The sequence below is a fragment of the Aythya ferina genome (assembly GCF_964211825.1).
Source record: "Aythya ferina genome assembly, chromosome: 10".
Lineage (NCBI taxonomy): Eukaryota > Metazoa > Chordata > Aves > Anseriformes > Anatidae > Aythya > Aythya ferina.
This window is the reverse complement of record NC_140306.1, coordinates 19,561,855-19,581,260: the sequence shown is the minus strand read 5'-3', so window position 1 is coordinate 19,581,260 and position 19,406 is coordinate 19,561,855. Positions and strand designations below refer to the sequence as shown.

The 19,406-nt window shown below is 41.1% G+C and overlaps 1 protein-coding gene across 1 annotated transcript; it reads right to left on the bottom strand.

Moving 5' to 3' along the window:
- Positions 1 to 1,126: 1,126 nt before the first annotated feature.
- On the bottom strand, positions 1,127 to 16,866 carry NINJ1 (ninjurin 1). Its single transcript, XM_084530644.1, has 4 exons — positions 16,569 to 16,866; positions 7,794 to 8,028; positions 4,372 to 4,533; positions 1,127 to 2,363 (listed from the first exon to the last, which is right to left on the bottom strand). The coding sequence occupies exons 1-3, from the start codon at positions 16,635 to 16,637 to the stop codon at positions 4,379 to 4,381; spliced, it is 459 nt and encodes a 152-aa protein (XP_084386770.1). The 5' UTR covers positions 16,638 to 16,866; the 3' UTR covers positions 1,127 to 2,363; positions 4,372 to 4,378.
- Positions 16,867 to 19,406: the final 2,540 nt, after the last annotated feature.

The window sequence follows — 19,406 nt, the reverse complement described above, 5'->3', positions numbered from 1 at the left end:
GAGCTATGTGGGCAGTAGAGAGGCGAGTCTTCCTGGTACATCTGTGCTGCAGCCCCATCTGACTGCTTTCAGGTGCTTCAGTGCTTATGAGAGAGGGCTGTGGCAACAAGTAGCACAGGTGTGGAAGGCCACATTCAAAACTGGGCCAAATCATCACCAAGTATAAATCGGGTAAGCAACAGCAGAGCCTTTGTCCGCTTGTATCTGCCTTTAGGGTAGTAAGGACAAGTCAAAAAGTCAGGATTAACTAAGTGCCACTAAAACATTTCTTCCCATTTTTCTCTTGATTAAAAAAAAATCCACATGAACAACACTAAAACACAGGAAGATACAGATCTGGCAATGAAAATTATCTGATTCATACCTAAATTTAAAGCAGAGCATGTCAGAAATTATCCTTTTGGAGGGACTATGTTATACCACAAGAGGGGTTGTATTACAACACAAAGCAATGACTTCAGACATCCAACTGAAGTACAAAGTTTCCTGTACAGTTAGAGAGGTTGATGCCTCCAAAGAGCCAATCCAGACCGAATCAGGCGCACAGACTGGCGAACACCCCAATGAGTAAAAAGGTGGAAAGTAACAGGAACACATTTAAGGATGCTATTGAAATTACTGCCCAATGTTGAACCATACACAAATTTCATGCTTGGAAGGGCTCTGCCCACAGTCATCTGTTGAAAAAGGAAATGTTTTTAAGGTTTTCTGCACCACTGTTTGGCCAGTCAGTTCACTACAATACAGCACTGAAACTGCTGTGACACAAGGATAGATGAACAGTCCTGCAACAGTTTGCTGGTTTGTAAAAATAAATAAGAAAAATTGTCCTGAGTACCTCTTTCAGTACTTGTTCTGAGCTATGTTTAAATTTGTACAATACACACACACAATTAAAACCATCGTTTGCCAGATGTTGATTAAATACACGTTAAGTTAGAAATAAAGCAACCAAAAAATCAAAAGGAATATCTGTTTTCTTACTTATTGACAAGTTTCTGATTGGTTTTCTGTCAATAATTCCTATAGAACATGTAAATAAAGATATGGTACATCAATTGTCCTCATATTATATAACTAAAAAGAAATGCTACCAATAAAAATCGTAAATGAGATGAGACGCTTACACGGAAGTCAAACTTCTATAATTATGTGCAAGGGAGCATTTAAAAATTCATGGTAAGAAAAAGCATTGCTACAAATTTGCATCTACAAGTAAGCATGCTCTAGAAAACTAGGACTTTCCTGATTGCAGACGTAATACTTTGGAAATTTTAAAAAAGACTGAAATGTTTTTGTTGTAGAAATTCTTGTAACATACACCATTACTAGCAATAGTGTATTTAGAAAAAGTATCAGTCCCTGAGCCAGCAGGTAAGAACCTAAAAGATATATATATATTTAAAGTGATTTTAGCCATAAACTCATAAGAGTGACATAACTGCAGCAATGCATACCTTGCAAAGAGGAAAAGTAAGGGTTAAACATCTTCCAGTGTACTCCTAGAGTTGCTGACAGGCTCTCAGTACTACTTTACCAGGTGGAGATCACCTGTGTCCTCTAATTTTCCAGTTGGGCATAGAAAAGGTAGCTGTTTTATCAGACTTTCCAGAAATACGTATAATGCACAGAATATGGAGTATCATGATTAATAACAAAAAAAAAAGAACAACAACAGAGCACCAAGGTTATCTGTTTATCTGTATACAGAGAAGGAAGCTTGAACTGTGGTCCAGAGATGAAGAAACACAATACGTGACTATCTGTGAGAACAAAAACTGGCCAAAAGATAGTCAGCTGTTTCTAGTTGTCTTATCATTGCTGTAGTTAAATAAAGGAACTGGGATGAGTGGGAGAAAACAAGACACAGCTACCTTTGAACACTGCAAGGGAAAAGCACTGTGCTATGGAAAACCATAGGTCTGGTGCAAAGTGAGTGAAATGAAGGACAATGGGGCCATGCTAGAACTGAAGGCCTGCAGCTTCTTATCACTGTGGAAATGTCAACTTGCTGCAAAGCAAAAGGCATGGAAAATGGGAAGCTCTGGAACCAGTGAAGTTCCACCAGTTGATATTACCTGTTTGAGTTTATGCCCCTTTTCTGATTAACGATTACTCTACAAATTGAAATGATAATATTCAGAGGAGCAATGTCCTTGGGTCAAAATCATCCTTTCCTTAGATGCCAAATAATATAAATATTAACACATTGGAAAACTCTAGGTACACAGATGTGTTGCTTGTTGGAAACCTGAGAAAGCTGCCTCTGTAGGTCGTCATCCTCAGATATTTTTTTTCTTGTGTCCAATTATAACTGGTTCAAGTGCAAACGGCATCTATGCAAGAATGAATGCGTCGTATCTCTGAAATGAGAAACAGGTATTGGGATGTTAGTAATGCAGGAATTATGGTAAATGGCAAGTTTGTTTTAAAGGGGGAATCCTTTTCTCTTTTTAAAAGTGTTCATGGTAAAGGTAAAGCCAGAAAATGATGGTTCATCTCTCTTAGGGATCTGAGATTATGGAAGCTCACTGTGAGAAAGGACTTTTTTTTCCAAGTTCCATTCAGATCATTATGGATAGGTATTTTTAACAGAGACAATATGCACAAGCGAGCCAGCAGATGGAAAAATCTAAAGCAACTAAACTTCCAAATTTAACAAATCTGGATTAAAAAGATGCAGATTCTAGACAGTACATTTAGCCATTTTATTAGGAAACTGCATGAAAAGCATGAAGGCAGGATCACACAGCTGGTGTTTTTGTACAGATGTAAACTTGCTTTAAGCATCTTTTGGTCTTGCCTCTACCCAAGTTTACATAAAATATCCGTTTCCCCATTATTGAAGCATGGCAAATTTATCAAATCAGTTTCAGCAGTAGATGCTGATCATGTTTATGTATGTGTAGAAATGCTCTGGCTGTGCACAGCAATATGTGGCCAGCTGTATGCGCTATTTCCAGCCTCTAGGCAGAACTGTGCTTCATGCTGTCATGGTGATCTCATCAGAGTTGCATGGGAACTGACTTCTCATTCCTACTAGGAATTCCATGGTCCTGCTCATAATTAAATCACAAAACCCTCTGGGCTTAGAGTTTATGGGCTGCAGAAGGAATCCGCAATCCACCCCCATCCATTCTGTTTAGAGTCCTGACAGATTTCTCTCTGGTTTCCATTCTTGCTAACTTCTTCTGTGTCATTGCTCTTCAGACTAGGAGTTTAAATGCCTTGTATTTTTTTTTCCCGTGGAGTAAATTCATATAAAAATCAATTTACCCTACATTTCTAGCAGTGCTAATATAAGCAGACTGGGGTTTGAAAGTTTCTCAGTGTAAGGCCTTGAGTTAGTTCTTCCTAACAGGCAGTTTCCTGAGAGGACTTTATCTGGAAATTCACTCAAACAGATGTTACAGGAATGGGCTGTGTGGTAGCCAGGGCACTGTGGCTTGCCAGGAAAATCAAGTAACTCCTTTAGCAGGTCTTATGAAGGTGATTTGAGATCTGGAAGATAAAAAGCCAGAGTAATGCTGGCCCACACAGACTTAGCAGTGCTATTTTCAAGGCAGGTGTTGTTGGACCATAGTGCATCTTAGGTTGCAAGCCTGCAATTTAGGTTTTTCTTTTTAAATTGCTCATTATAGTTATTAAACTTATTTTGATTCTCACAATTACTATATTCATGTTTCTGTACAATCAGGTAATTTTTAAAATGTAGGTGGAAATAAACTTGTTCTAAATGACCACGTGTATCAAGTAGTGATAGTGTATCAAATAGCGTTAGCACATGTCTTTGTGGGTTTAATGTCCCATAAAGTGAAAACCCTGCGATTTGGGAGGACAAAAAACCACACTATCTGCATAGGAACTAAAGGGCTCCAATGATGTGTGGTGTGATATTTTGTTGTTGGACTTGTGAGCTCTAGCAGTTCCCTGGCTAAAGGTTTAAAAAATCAGTGGTAATAACAGACTGGATACAGTATATTGCAGACCTTTCACACAAAAACAAGACTTTTAGTGGAAGCAGAGCATGATTTCCCTTCTTGGCTTCATCAGCAATGAGGAGAAGGATTGGCTAAGCCAGAAGGAAGATCTTCACACTTCCTCTTTGTGACACATGCAAGGGGTCCCTGACAAAGTAAGGTGCTGCCATCAACTTTTGAACTCCATGTTTACAAATGCATTGGAACAACATCAGTAGTTCCTAGTAGCTTCAGCTTTTGCAACAGTCTGAAGTAAACCTATTTATCAATAAAGTCTAGAACTGTATAGAGAAGCTCTGTTAGAGATAAGCTGTTTTTCAAGTTACACAACAGTGGGCACTGTTCTTTTGCACCACTTCCCCCTGTCTTACACTGCAGAGCCCACACTCACCTTGCAGTTACTGCTTCGACGCTGACTCCACCATTGGCTTCTGCACTCCAAAGGCAGTGATAAAAATATTCACAACTACTATAATGAATACTAGTCCAGTTGTAAGATTGTTGAGGAAATCCAGCTTATCATGTTTTGCAGGGTTGTTCAGGTCATATTTTACTTCAAAGAGAAAGGGAAAAAAAGTTTTAAGCATATGAATATTTCAAAATCCAGAATAAGTCTTCATTATTCATGTGGTTCAAGAATTTCTTCCACTGAGCTATTTGTACCAGTCATACTTAAAAGGGAAGTACAATTTTGCACTGTCAGTAAAAGTGCTGAGGAGAAGATCTTTAATCACAAGGCGCCTAATAGCCTCCAGTCATTAGCATCTAATCTCTGTGGATGCACAAAGGGAAGTAACGGGTACACAGCATTACTGGGAACCTTCTGAGTTCTTGATCTCTTAAAATCTAGTTTTGTTGCAGACTTTAAGCATTTAAAAATAATTTCAGGCATGAATACATGAAGCCTGAAGCCCTTACAGTATGGAATGAAATTAAAGTTCATACAGTGAAAATGCCACAGCCCTATCCCTGAGTGCTGGATCTTTGGGTATGGTGCCCTCCCCTAGCTGTACAGCTTTTTCCCCGATAGGTACAGCTTTTGCACCAATTCTGTTTTCAGAAAACAAAGGTATTATCTGTTAAACAGAGGAAGGTTTCAACGCAGTGTAGCTGCAGTTCTTTTCACAGACAGCATCTGCCGTGTAAACATGTTCTTCTGTTTTTTGCAGTTCTTTGATTAAACTGCTAACAGGAGTTAGGGAGGACCACACAAGGGAGATATTGTCTAGTTTAAACTTTGATTCCAGGCTTTGTGAAAACCAACAGGTGAGTTACGTTGCACAGATAATACACTTGATGATAGACTAAAACAAGTATTTGTATAGGGCAGTAAGAAGGGGGAGGGGGTGCTTGGCTGTCATCATGTGCAAAACCAGGATTTTTCTCTGCTGTTTTCCTGCAGTTCACAGTGTTGCAGCTCAGACCCACTGCTAAATTTCTTTGCTGGTGGGATGAATGCCAATGAATTCTGGAGCATGGTCTGAGATTGGTTTTTGCATTTTTTTTAAGATGCTTAGTTCTTAGGTGCATATAGCTCACTGGAACTTGTGAGTGCGTGTACAAGAAATGAGGGGGAAAAGTTTATACCTGACAAGTTTTCAGTAACATAAATAAAACTTGGAGCTCCTTCTGAAAGGCACATATGTAGACATGTAGGTTCTGGCTCTGCTGCAGGAGGTAAACTTTGTTTTTAACATAAAGCCCCTGTCAACACTGCAGAATTTAATCACAGAACCAAGGCTTGCTGGCTCTTGGAGTAAGTTAAGTAAAGGGGAGGCAAACAATGTTTGTGATGCTGAAGTACTAAAAGCCAGGTACAGTTGGTGTTCTAATTAGGAAGTCTAATGCTGTTTTGGTTTCTGGGAATTCTGGGTGCCTGTTCAAGTCCTGTTTGCTGAAGCAGTGCAATCAAACATAACAGGGCAGTCAGAGCACTGAGGAACGGTGTGGGGGAACTACCTGAACAGCTTAAGCTACTGCACACCTGTGTTCACATGAAATAACTTAAGCTCAGCAGTGCTTAACCCTGAAAATGAGTTGACACGTGTCTGTAAGGCATGTGGAGGCTAGCATTGTAACGGTACTAGGAAGGACTCCAGTACTTTCACCTGAATGAAGCAGAATAAATGAAATGGAACATTAATCCTTCAGTATGTAAGAAAAGCATTTCAGACAGCTGGGTGGTTTTAAAACAAAACCAAATGGCAATAATGGCCTAACGTGTTTTGTGAGTTACGAAGAAATCATGCTGGAAGGAGAATTGACACTTTGAGAGCTGTCACTTTGACCACATAAAGACTAGAGAAAACATGTACTGCTTGTCAGTTTAGCTGGGGCTCTAAATTTTGAAGTAGAACTGCAGTAATCCTATCTTTGTTACTACAGTACTTCAAGTGACACTTTGTGGAAACGTTCTTAAATTATTCTCTAAGTATTATAGTGTGATTAGATTACTACAGTTTCATGCTAACTATTTCAAGCATTCTTTACTTCCAAAAAGTTAGGACTACCAAATGACTTTCAAGGACAAGTTTGCTGAATAATTCTCAAAATATTTGATTTTTGGAAAATTGCTTACACTTTTTTTTTTTCCCTTTAAACTACCTCTTCTGAATGTGTGATTATGGCAGGACAGAGCAGTACTTTGGGTGAGTTAAAGCCTCAACACTGCTTTACTCCAATAGGAAACACCTTCCCCAGTAATTGCTTTTTCCAATTCTTTTCTGGAATCTCTTCTGTGTCAGGACCTGGATTTTGCTCTTGTGCCAACTTTACCAAATGCAGACACAGCTGTAGTCAATCTCTTTCGTAAGAAAGAAAAAAAAAGCTATGTCAGCTGTTTATCGATATTACAAGCCAGATGCATCCTCGTTTCCTCAGAACTTCCTTCTTGAATGCTGCTGTTTTCAGTTGTGCTAAAAACTGGAACACAGAGCAAAAGAAAGCCAAAGGTGGTACTTTTAATTTCACAAAAGCCACCCGTGAACGGTAGCTATCACCTTGTAGCACTGGTAGGCCCAGGAAGCTGCTCAGTGTATTTTGATATTGTATGTCACTTCATATTTCTGACTAAAGCTATGGTATGTTCTTAGGCTGAAATTTTGCTCCAGCCAGCCTATGTTTTTAGCTTTAATTTCAGTTTAACACTGGTTTGAAAAATGAGCTATAAGTATATTCCTATCATTCATTGCCTAGAGATTTAGGATGCTTTGAATAATTTCCTAAATTTAAAACTAAGTTTTTTTTAAACTGATGTTAAATCAAACCTTTGATTTGATTGCAGATGCACAAACTAAAGACAATATACAACACCAACATGAAGATGCACAATTCTGCCTTCACTTTTTTCCAAAGTTTCATGTTCATGATATAAGTGATGTAAGAATATGTACATAATATAAATATATACATGAATATAAATATATTTTGGTCATAAGATTAAGTAACAGGTCTTGCCAGAAACAGTATGATGAAATTAGGAAAGTGCATAATCATGTCTGCCCTACTAATGCTTGTTTTATGGTATTTCATCACATTCCTTCCTCTTCAGGCCTTCTGAAAAGAAAAATATTCATACTCTTGACAAATGAATATGAGGAAGTTGATCAAAACTGAAGATTCCATGTAAAGCTGCCTCTACTGTTTTTGTTTTTTTTTTTTCAATATTTTTATGGCTTTAAAGGAAAGTTTAATCAATTCTGAGGTAAAAACTTTCAAATACAATGGTCTATTTTTACCAATAGAGAAGCTATATACACAGGTTGCATCCGATTAAAAAAAAATACCTCTGTGGTTCTTGCTGTTGCTACATACCAAGGAATATCAGAAGTACTCCCACCATAACTTGCAGGGTGAGTGACAGGCTGATGAGAACAATAAGCGGGATGTAGAATGAGAAAGAAGGTCCTTGCTCCATCACAGCTTTCAGCTGGGACGCATTGGCCATCAGCAGGGCAACATCCAGCATGCTCTCTGCAGCACTCTTCTTGTTTGCGTAGTGGTTGATATTCATAGGTCTATTTCTCTGGAACCACTGTGATGGTCTGTGCTAAAATTGGGAGAGGAAGAAAGGTTACTCACATCTACTTCAATTGGCATATGGCACCAGAGATGGCTTAGCCCATCAACTGACTTCTGTAGTGATACTGATAGAGTAACAACAGGACCCAGACTGTCGGTGCTTCTTTCACTGTTACCACTAACCTCCACCTAATAACAGCCCACTAAACTGAGCTTGTGCTAGACTTTGGTAGCTACACTTTCTCCAGCTTGCTTCTAAACAGTCCTTGTTTCTACTCTGAGAAAAGGAAAGTCTGGAAAAGCGGAAAAGTTTGCGCTGAGAAAAGTTGGGAGGAAAAAAAACCAACAAACTGCTGTAAATAACTTACTCCCAAAGGCATACTCAAAACTACAAATATTTATTAAATTCACTCTCTGCAGACATCATCACCCATTTACATAATTCTTTAATTACTCATGAGTCCTATTTAGAGGGTTTATGTGGGAGTTGGCCCCTCTAAGAGCTTTGGTTGACCTCTTTTCCTGCAGGTTCTTATTCTGCCACGCCATGTCCAGGTCCATACACAGAGAACTGATTCTCTGTTGAAATATCATACGACTGGTGGTTACCAAGCACTGCCCAACTAACAGGGCAGCTTTTCTTTCCATTTTCTCATCAGCAGACTTTTTCTGAATTCTCCAGCAAACAAACAGGAAAAGAAACACCTACTGCAGGGCAAAACCAGAGTTGCTACGCCTGGAGGGATGGATAAAATGAGCGCTTCCTGATGATGATTCAGGTGACCTAACCTGGAATTCAACAGCGTGTCTCCAGGGGGTCCTACTTCTCTACAGGTTAGATGCAGCTTTGAGTACCTATGCTAGACCTGTATGCATAACTCTTCGATGACGGAAAATGAGGTGTGATGCCCTTCTGAAGTCTCTGAGCATGTTAGGGAGGTCCTTCTTACTGATCTTGCTCCTAGACTTTATTTTTAAAACTAATATACAAATATAAGAGTACGCTTATTCTAGCTGACTTCTTCAAAGCTGCTTCTTAGAGATTTTGTTACTGCCGAAATATGTTCACACTTGCCAGAAAATACTGTGAAGAGTCTCTCTTTAAGGAGAAATGCAGAAAACACCCTCTAATGGCCCTCTTCAGCAGCTCTAATTACCATCAAATTTCCAACTTCAAAGCCAGGTTTGCCACTGTCCAGACCTAAAAGCATTCTTTGGAATAGCACACACTGATGCATAGAGCAAACATTCCCAGTTTTTCCAGAGCATTCAAATGCCCTGCTTGACCTATTTTCACCAGACACACTGTAACCCACCTCAGTCTAAATATTTTACTGAGAGAAAAATACCGTGGGGCAGCAGCAGGATTTTTCTGCAAAGGGAATGAAACCATGTAACCGTAGCCTTGTGCAGACAGCTTGTTTACTCAGACCCTGCTCAGGGAAGAGAATGGCTCTGAAACGGATACCAGCTTCAGGAAGGAAGAACTAGACACGCATTTGGTTTTGTCTGTATCCCACAACCTAAAAATGAAATTTGCCTGGCTCAGGGGTCTGTCCCCACTTTGTCACCATTCCTCTCCCCAAGGAGTCTCCAGTTCCCACCCCCAGCTCCACTGAACTGCTCTAACATTTGGATACTTACAAACAATTCCAGTACAGCATCCACCACAAGCACTGCAACAGCTGTGGGTGCTTTTTTCCTCACAAAGCAGCATGAAATATGCTGGTGGTAGGCAAGAGAAAAATCTAGGCTAAGATTTCATATAGTAAAAAAAAAAAAAAAGCGCTTTACTCTTGCCTACACAATATGTAAAAGGGTGGGGAATAGCATGTAACAGTAGAATTTGATTTCTGGGCACGAGTTTAAAAAACTCTTCTTGGTAGACTGCAGAAGTAATATGATCTACTCTGTTGTACATTCCTGTTAGAGGAAAGATTTTTCCTATGCCTGGTAGCTACTTACTTCTGCCAAAAATACTGACAAAAATTCTGCCAAATACAGACATCCAAGTTTACTGGGGTGCAGTATGTGTGTAACACAGGCAAGCACTGCACGGGTAGCTGTAGCTCTGGTCTTAATCCCGAGGGAATCCTACAGTGGAGACCCGATGACCGTTTTCATTCAATGCAGAAATGTGATGGTAAGGTTGACTCGGCTCTCTTTGTTTGGTGATATAGAAGAGTAAGCAGTCTGGGCTGCCTCTTCCTTTGTTGCATCTCTGGCTGAGACATAAGACTGTAAACAACAGAACATGATCTCTTCTGGGGCAGATGCACTGTTGCATAGCAAGGATCTTGCTGTTTGCTAATCCTCGGTTTCTGCATGGCCGGGTTGTGTGCGGTAGCCCACAGCGTTTGAACTGCTGTGGAAGCAAAAGTTGAGTCACTTTTAACTCTGATAAAATGAGAAGGCTTCCCTGCTAAAGCAAAACTTCTTATTCCTAGCACCACAACACAGTTATTTACTAGGCTTAGATTCCCAAACCCGGCATTTTACTCTGCTAGGAGGCTTTCAGCCAGTGCTCCTGACGGCAGAGCAGTTCTCAGCCGGAATGGGGTGCATGGAGGACCGAGACCTCAGTTCTACTGCACAGAGGGTTTTCTCAGCCTCCTGCCAGGAAAAAGGATGTGCAATCATGGAAGCCCCAGAAATAATCATTTCCTGTTTCTTAAGAAATGGAGCCTCCTGTCTCGCGATGGAAAACCATAAAACCCAACAAAATGCAAATTAGCATTGACTTCTGGAAGTCAACTTGAAGGCAACTGCCCCAAGGACTAAAACACATGCAGTCAGTACTCTGCCAGCAGCTCTTAACAACAGACTACATGTTGGACAGCAAAATATAGACAGGCAATGAAAGGAGAGCTGTTGTCTTAACCCCAGGTTAATGACAGTCCTGTACAACAGAAATTGCATGGGGACTTTGTTACGTGGCTGTATGGTTTCAGGGAGATCCCAGGCGTGCAGCCACACGTGCAGTCTGCAGTACCGAGCTGTGCTATCGTCACCCGGGGGGGATGCAGGCAGGGGGACTGACGCTTCTGGAGACTTCCTGTGGTGCATGCAAAGTGCAGCTTTCCTGCAGGTGCCACTTGGCAGGAGATCAGCACGTGTGCCATGCAAGGGGAGCCCTGCGACCTGCCTCAGTCGTGATGCACTCCCAGCACCTGGCCTGGCTCTCAGCAGTCAGACTGCCTGCTGCAGACAAGCTGATCCCTGCAGCTGGTGTTGCCAAGGGAGGCTGGGGAAAACCAGCATGTGTTCACAGCTGCCAGCACCTGAGCTGTATGTGGCTGGGGCTGCTGTATCCTGCTCCTGTCAGCAGCAGCCTGATTTTGGGTCCTGTCCCCCTGGAGTACGGCAATCTTGGAGGAGCTTGATCTCATGCAGCGCAGCACCTCTAAGGCAGCAGGCTCCGTCTGCTTGCCTGGCACACTGCAGTTTGCAAGGGTGAAGCAAGAATGCTGCATCAGAAGTTGGCGTGTTTTTGCTTCTCAAAGATCAAACCTTTTCTTCCTTCATGCCAGCATTGAATGTTACTGGACAGGTAGTCCTCGTGACAACCGCTCTGGTCCAGGCTTTGCCTCTGCTTTGCTTTACTACTCATCTTAACACCCGGAATAACTGAGTCCCTACAGAACACAGAAAGGATTTATTCATTACTTTTATTTAAAAATAAATAAAAAGGGCACTGAGGTAGATGTCCTTAGATGCCGAGTTTGATGGATTACTTCTAAGGCACACCTGATGATGTAACAGGAAGGGAACAGTGCTGAAAATGGAAACATCTGAAAACAAATAATGAAGCATCATTGCTAAATACAGTGGCTTGTTATAGTAAGGATTTCTGCTTCTATTACAGCAGTAAATCATTACTAGTGACAAAATTCATATGGCTGTTTGCTGAACAGGGTATTTATCAAACACTAGTGACTGCTGAAGTAGTCAAATTAAGGTGTTGGAAGTCTGACAAAAAAGGAAAGTCCAGGAGCAATTTGTTTTCTTGTTCAACTGAATTCTGAGTTCCCCAAAATGGTACCAGTTAGTCTGCCAGGAGCAGACAGGTGGAGTTTTTTACATGCCAGTCATCTGGAATTCACAGAGGAAAAAAAGCAGTAATGAAAATGAAGACTATTTTGCACTTGTATTTTAAAACTTTTATTTTTTATGATTCATTCCTCTTCTGGGATGTTCCTAGGTACTCCACTGAGCTTCTTATTTTTTTTTTCCTAATATATATATATTTTCCTAAATGTATTACTTTAAGTTTCAAAAAAATAATAATCTGAAACAAGTATTGCCTGAGCTAATAGGGCCCTGAAGTCTCCAAGTTAAGAGCCAGATCTGTTATGAACACTGAATTCAGTGTGACTGCTCTTGTGAATGGAATTACCAGGTATCTGCAGTAGCACAGGACTGGTTACTGTTTTCTTACTGAATCACCTAGAATAACGGTATGTTGCAGTTAGCAATGTTCAACTTCCAAAAATTATACCTAGAAGGAGAAACTGCAAGGCATAAATCAGAAGTACACCCTGACTTCCTTGCCATAGTCATTGCAGCTACCTAGTATCTGCTGGGGCTGCAGGACCCAGCGCTCAACTGCTTTGCATGCCAGGCCTGGCAGGTCATATCTGGGTTCCTAAAACATACAAATACTTATTTTAATATACAGATACAGGTGTTTGCACTACATATTTTCATGGTATTCTAATTTTAAAACATTCTGTACTAGAATGCCTTTATTAAACACAGGAGACCCACAGTTTTGTATGGGATCATCAGGAAAACAATCCTAATTATTGTTTATGCATTCAGGACAAGGTTTCTAAGACCTGTGCTTCTGATTAATGACACCTGCCTTACACTGTCAGAAGGTTCCTCACCTTCAAGTACACCTAATCTGACATAGTCTTTAAAATCTTTGGCTAGCTCTAACTCTGCATGCTGTTTCCTTTCTATTTTAGGTTAGTGATTGCTGCAATTGTAGGGCAGTTTTTCGGCACTTAATAGTCAAACAGCCTTGATTCAAAGTGAGATGGGGTGATCTTTTGGTCTGGTTACTGATTGGTATAACCTCTGGGTTTGTAATAGTACTGAGCATGCTTCTTTAAACCCTTGCATTTAGGAACAATCCTGATTTTAAAATAATGGAAACATGCTAAGTAACAACAAGTGCAAATAAAAGTCTGTGTCATGCTGACCTCAGTGAACTGTTCTTTGTTTTTTGCAAGTCTACCTGATTAAAGATACTAAAAACCTCTTGCTTAAAAATTTTTTTAATTATTATTATTATTATTTTTAAGTATTCATCTTTAAGAAAACACTGTTTAGCAAACTTTTCCAGACCTTTTTCAGCACAAAATTCCAGTAATGTCATGAAAAGGATGAGGCATAAAAGAAACTATGCAGAACTAAACAGGAACACAATTTCAGAACTTTTATTTTTTCTACGGTTAACCATAAAGTTGTAGAATTGAACTACTAACTTTATGTAGTTTTTGTTAATAATGACAGATGTAGAATTTGTCTACATCTCCATCACCCATGTAGTAGAAATGTAATGGGTCAATATGTAGCTACTGAAGTCAGACTTGCCCTGTTTCAGAGAATTTTATCTAGAAAAATTGAGAAAGTGTTCTACGAAGAAGTGAAATGTTTTTCCAATAAAAATATTTGAAGCTATACCAGTTGTACACCGGATGATTAGATACTTTGTGCCCCTACTTGGAAAGATGTGAATTCTTCTCCCCCAGTAAAACTTTAGAGCACTTGTTCAACTGAGCACTGACTCATAAAAAATCCCTAAATCTGGCACTGAATCATCAGTTACATTTCCTGTAGGAATTCCATCCGGGGGAGGGAGGGAGATCTGTCCATTCAAGTACTAACCTAGCATAACACTACCTAGCTTGTGAGACTGCTGGAAGCACATCTTGACACAGTACGGTCGCAGGTAATGGAAAAACACAAACCCACCTCAGCCGGTGTTCATAGACAGCATTGATCGTCTAGCATCTTGAAAAGCCTGTACTTAAGAAGAACCGCACTGTATATGGAAAAACAGAAAATGCTAGTATGACTTAAAAAAAAAAATGGTAGCCGTGATGATTCCTGATTGCTAAACACCTAGTATGAAAAAGGGAAAAGTACAGTCATGTTAGCTCAGGGCAGAGCACTGTTTTCCTAAAGCTATGCATGTTCCAGGACCAAGTCAGAATATTTTACTCATTTAATGACTTGAATAATCAGCATGCCTGATGATTTCATGAAATGAAGTTATAAATTAAACTCATCTGTACAGCTATTTAAATAGAAGATGTCTTCAGTACTAATTGGTCTTGCATTACTACTGCTTATTCCAGTGATTGGGTCTTACAACACCGCTGCCTGTCTTGTGCTGCTAAATCACTGTTTGTCCTAGCTACCTAAATGCAAATAATTATCACTGATACGGGGGTTTAAATTTGTAATACACACTGCTTTGGCACAGGCCATTTCATTCTATATGCAGTAGAAGTAGGTTACTACAAATCTCAAGTTTGTTACTTGCACTATAATGCCAAGAAACTGCCACGTCCCAAAATTACTTATGAATTAACATATAATCTTGAATACATTTTTAGCAACAATTTGATAATACAATCCAAATACTCCACAGCTGTTCTCTTCTGCTACCCAATTCTTGTTCACCTTTTTCATAGCTCTTTAACTATTTCAGCTGGCATTTGTCACTATCATGGAAACACTAAACTGGCTTTCACAGCATGGCAGCTCTAGACTGTTTCAATATGGAGCATGAATAAAGAAAGCAAACACAGGAACATGAAAAAACTGTTACTATCTGCATTTGTATGAACAGATCCTTTGCACAAAAGGCCAAGCACTTCTGCCAACTGTAATTATTCCCATTACACGAGATGTGCCAGGCTGAGCCAGTACTAGAAGCCTGAGTTTCTTGCTCCTAAAAGTGTGACAGCTGGTGAGAAAAAAAATATCCAAATTAATAACTGAGTTAAAATAAAACACATCTAGAATGAGTGTGACAACTCATTCAGAATAAGTGGGCTCAGCTTATTTTTTCCTAAAATTCACACGCTTCTACATTGTTTCGAAGGTAAAACAGCCATAGCTGCATCATGTATCAGCCTAAAAGGCATTCAGCAAGAGAATGATGCACAAGAGAATGTATTTAGCAGAGAAGACAAATGCTAGGAAGAGCAGTGAGCACTCCAGGCCTGCTAAAGATACACTGCAGTGTTCCTAAGAGCAGGCACCTATGCTCTTTTGACTCCAGAAACCACAGGTTGAGGACCCATGGTTTTGTGGCCTCCCCAGGCTCAGCTGGCTGCAGGGTTGGGGCGTTCTTTTCTTTGTGTGAATTGCAGACTTGATCAGATCTGCTATTCAAAACTTGTTTTTCAAGAATTCCATCCCCATTTGTTTCACCTTGTATATCCTCCTCTGATTGTCTTTTAGAAAATGAAAAAAGTGTCATTGCAATATGACAATGTCTCACTGCTTATTCTTTACGTGATCCTTTCAGTTTTTATGGGAAAGATATAATGATGGTCACTTGCAACCGGAGATGAAGCAAAAGAGGAAAGTCACAAAAATTCTTAGAGCAGACCAAGACAAAAAAAAAGAAGTCCCTATTACTTGTACTTGTGGTGCAATCACAACTGTTTAAAAATTAATTGCTAGGAATTCAGGGGCTTGAAGGAAATCTCTTCACTGGTCAGTTTCACATTCATGTCCCAGTACTGATTCTCTTTAGGTACTTCCCAGGATTCATTAAAACCAGATACTTTTTTCTGTTCTGGCAGCCGTGTTTGCAGAGGGTTGCGGGGAAGGGAGGGAAGGACGGAGCTGCTGCACGGTCCCCGCTGTCTGCCTCTAACCAGAAAGTTTCACTAGTGACGATGGTGGTTTAGTGTAACTGCTTCTGTGTGGCGGTCCCAGGCTGGAATAAGAGCTGCTTTTTAGAGTTTAGTCTCTTCCAAAACAACATGAAAGATGCTCTTTTACCAGTTTGGCTTTTCGGAAAAGCGGCATACTTGGAAAACATCCTTTATGTGTAAACAGAATATGGGATGAAATGCTTTCCAGTGAACATCTCTAGGCATGTTTTGACTACATTTGTAAAGAGCTGTGCTCTTCTCTTCTTGTTTTTCTGAGGATTTTGTTTGGATATATGGAAACACCACCTCGCAGCCCCAGCCCCAAGGCAGTTCCTTCCCGTATCTCCTGCGTGGACATCTCTGATCTCCATCCCCTCCCACATCACCTGTTTGAAAAAACCCTCCCCAGAAAGAAATCCATCTCAGTGCAGGGCTTTTGTGCGGGGAGGCCGCCTGACAGTTTAGGAACGAAGCGGTCACCGGGGCTCAGAAGGCTCCGTGCAGCCTCCTGCTAAGCCTACCCGAACCAAAACAAAACGCGAGGCTGGCAGCGGCACCCCCACCCCAGAGGGGTTACAGAAAGGCGAAGGGCGCCGTCCCTGCCTCGCTGACAGCACCGAGCCCCCCGGCTGCCCGCTGCCCCCCGCCCTGCCCCCGGCCCTACCCGCTCTGCCGCCGGCTCCGCGCCCTCCGCCTGCCCGTTGAGCTCGACGGTCTCTCCGCCGGAGTCCATCGCGGCTCCCCCGAAAGCGGCCCAGGGGAGGCCGCTGCCGTCCCGGAGGGAGCCCCTTTTGTCCCGGCCGCCCGGGAGGGCCGGGCCCGGCTCCGCCCGGCCGCGCAGGGGAAAGTTTCCACCGCGGGGGGGGAAGGAGCGGGCGCGGCCGCCGCCCCGGGGCCGGGTTTCCAGGCCGCTGCCGGCCCGCCCGGGGCAGCGAGCAGCCAGGCGGGCTGGAAGCTCGCTGAACGCCGCCTGCAGCCTGCTCCGAGGGGGCTGGAGGCAGCGGGGAGGAGCCCACGGGGCGCCCCTGCCGAGTCTGGGGCCTCACGGAGCGCCTGGGCTCTCAGCAGCACCGCGGCCTTCACACCCTGCTGGCCGCGAGTCCCCGTGCGTGTTGGGCTGGGGGGGACGGCAGATAAAACGTGTTGTAGAAAGCTCTTAACTAATGTTATTGACACAATTAAAAGCTAGGTGGTTTTGTTACGTTTTCTTGGTTTTTGTTTTGTTGGCTGGTTTCGGAGAGTGCTGTCATCGTCCCCGTGTTCAGGCTTTCAGTCTCACTGCACTGTTCTTTCTCTCCAAACTCACCTCCCACCTGTGCAGAGTGCACACGAAAACAACGAAGAGATCCGAGGTAGAGGAAGGTTCACAGAAAACAGCATAACCAACAATTACAGCAGTCCAGTAAACTAAGCCTAAAGTAAGAAACAAAGAAAAACAATATAAATTACATTTTAAAATGTCATTTTTATAAGCAAACCTTTTTGCTGTTCCAATTTAACAGTGTGCAGTACATAGACAGTGTAGAATATAAACAAACACAGAATACAAAGCATAAAGGTCTTTTGCCAGACCTTACTCATGTATAGAGGTGATGCAGAAGCATTGCTACCTATCCCTTTCTCACCTCGATAGGTAGGATTTTTGCATGAGCAAGCCCTGTGAAGGGAAAGCTGCTTAGTGCTATAAATGCAAAGCTGCTGGACCTATGCTTGTGAACAGGCTGCAGTTGTGAAAGCAGGTCTAGACACTTTGCTGTTCTTGCTTTACAGCAGGAGTGCTTGAGAATTTGGCCTTAGTCTCACAAACGAGGACCAAGACCATGCCCTATCTGCAAGGAGGGGAGAAAAAATAGTTGTGCAGGAAGGATGTGCAGTTCACTATAGTAGGTACTCTAGATGGATTTGGGCAGAGGATATATATGAGGTCTTGTACTGCAGAATGGGTCTGCCTGAAAATGCAGACTTAGACTTAAGTATTTTGACACATCAAATAAAATTTGCTATTGTATACCATATCACTGCACCTTTTTTTTTCATGCAGTGGATGTTAAAAGGTTACTAAGTGGATATAAGAGTGGAACTGTGGTGATCATTGTAAAAATGTATGAATTTTGTGAAATTTTTTTTAAAGTCCTTTGAACAGTCTTCAGTGGAATTTGGTGAAAATTCATACTATTCTCAGCATTAAACTGCACTGACTCCTCATTGATAACTTTTGGTTTTGAGTTCACAGTTATTTTATTTTTTATTAAAGCAGACATAATTGGTGACTGAATCAATTTTTAGTTTCCACGGAAAAGCATATGGACAACCAGATGTGAGTAATCACAAATTTAGCACAAGTTAGGCTTCCAGTCTTAATGCTAAAGGTCACTGAATTTTGCATTTGACTGTACTTAGGAACATATTGAATTGATAATTAACTTTTGTCTTATGAAATCCTGTTGACACCATGTACGCTTTCAAGTTAATTGTCTTGACACACTACACACCAAACATTTAAATGGACTTTATAGGAATTCCTCATCCATCTCGATTCCTAGTGGCCTTCTCTGCCTCATTTTAGAGTGGTGGGCTGGAAAACACTTTGAGAGCAAAATAAAGTTTTGTTATTATAGTCCTTGGAAAATGGAAGAAACGATGTATTATGAGAGCAAAGATATATTTGTATCTCTTCTTATCCTGAGGAGGATCTACAACAAAAGCAGAAGAATGAACATAAACTGAAAAAACATTCCTTGAATCTTTTTTTGAATGTTGAAACCTCACCTGCAGTGTTTCTAGTGGACGGGCATACCATAGTAATTGTTCAGGGGGTGTTACGGCTTGCCAGGGTAGGCACAATTATTTTGTCCAAGTATAAGCGCAGTTAAGAGGTGACACTGGGGCAACTTTGAAACAAAGCTACAAATGTACCCTGTTGTCAGTTCCTAGCAAGTCCAAGGCTTGAAAAAGCATTTTACTTTCCTTAGTTGTAGGGTTTGTAGTAGCTGAATTTGAGTAATGTACTCAACTGGGCTATCGTTTATCAGACATGTTAGCAGTTAATTTAACAGTTATTAAATATGCTTGGCCCATAATTGCTATGGTATTATTGACAAGAAAAGCTGGTTGGAATCCTCTCCAGCTCCAACTGTCTAGTGACATTTTCAGACTTACTGAATATTTTTAACTGCCCCTTTTTAATCTTCTGTAGTTCTTAGCAAATGCATTTTGATAAATCTATTTGGCAGTCGTAGAGATTTTATTGTCTCTAATTAAAATATTCTGTTCTTAAGCCTAAAAATTAGAGATCTGCTCTCTGTAGGTGACACTTTGATATGGGAGGGTTGAGTTATTCTTTCTCTATACTATGTCACCTTTGTATTGCATGGTCATGTACCAAAGAGATTTATGAAAATAGAGAAATAACTGTTGTTATTAGTCTTATGGGAAATGGGTGTAATCTCACTGGTACTGAGAAACATCTTAATCTGAGTCTGTGAAATTACCGGTGAAACAA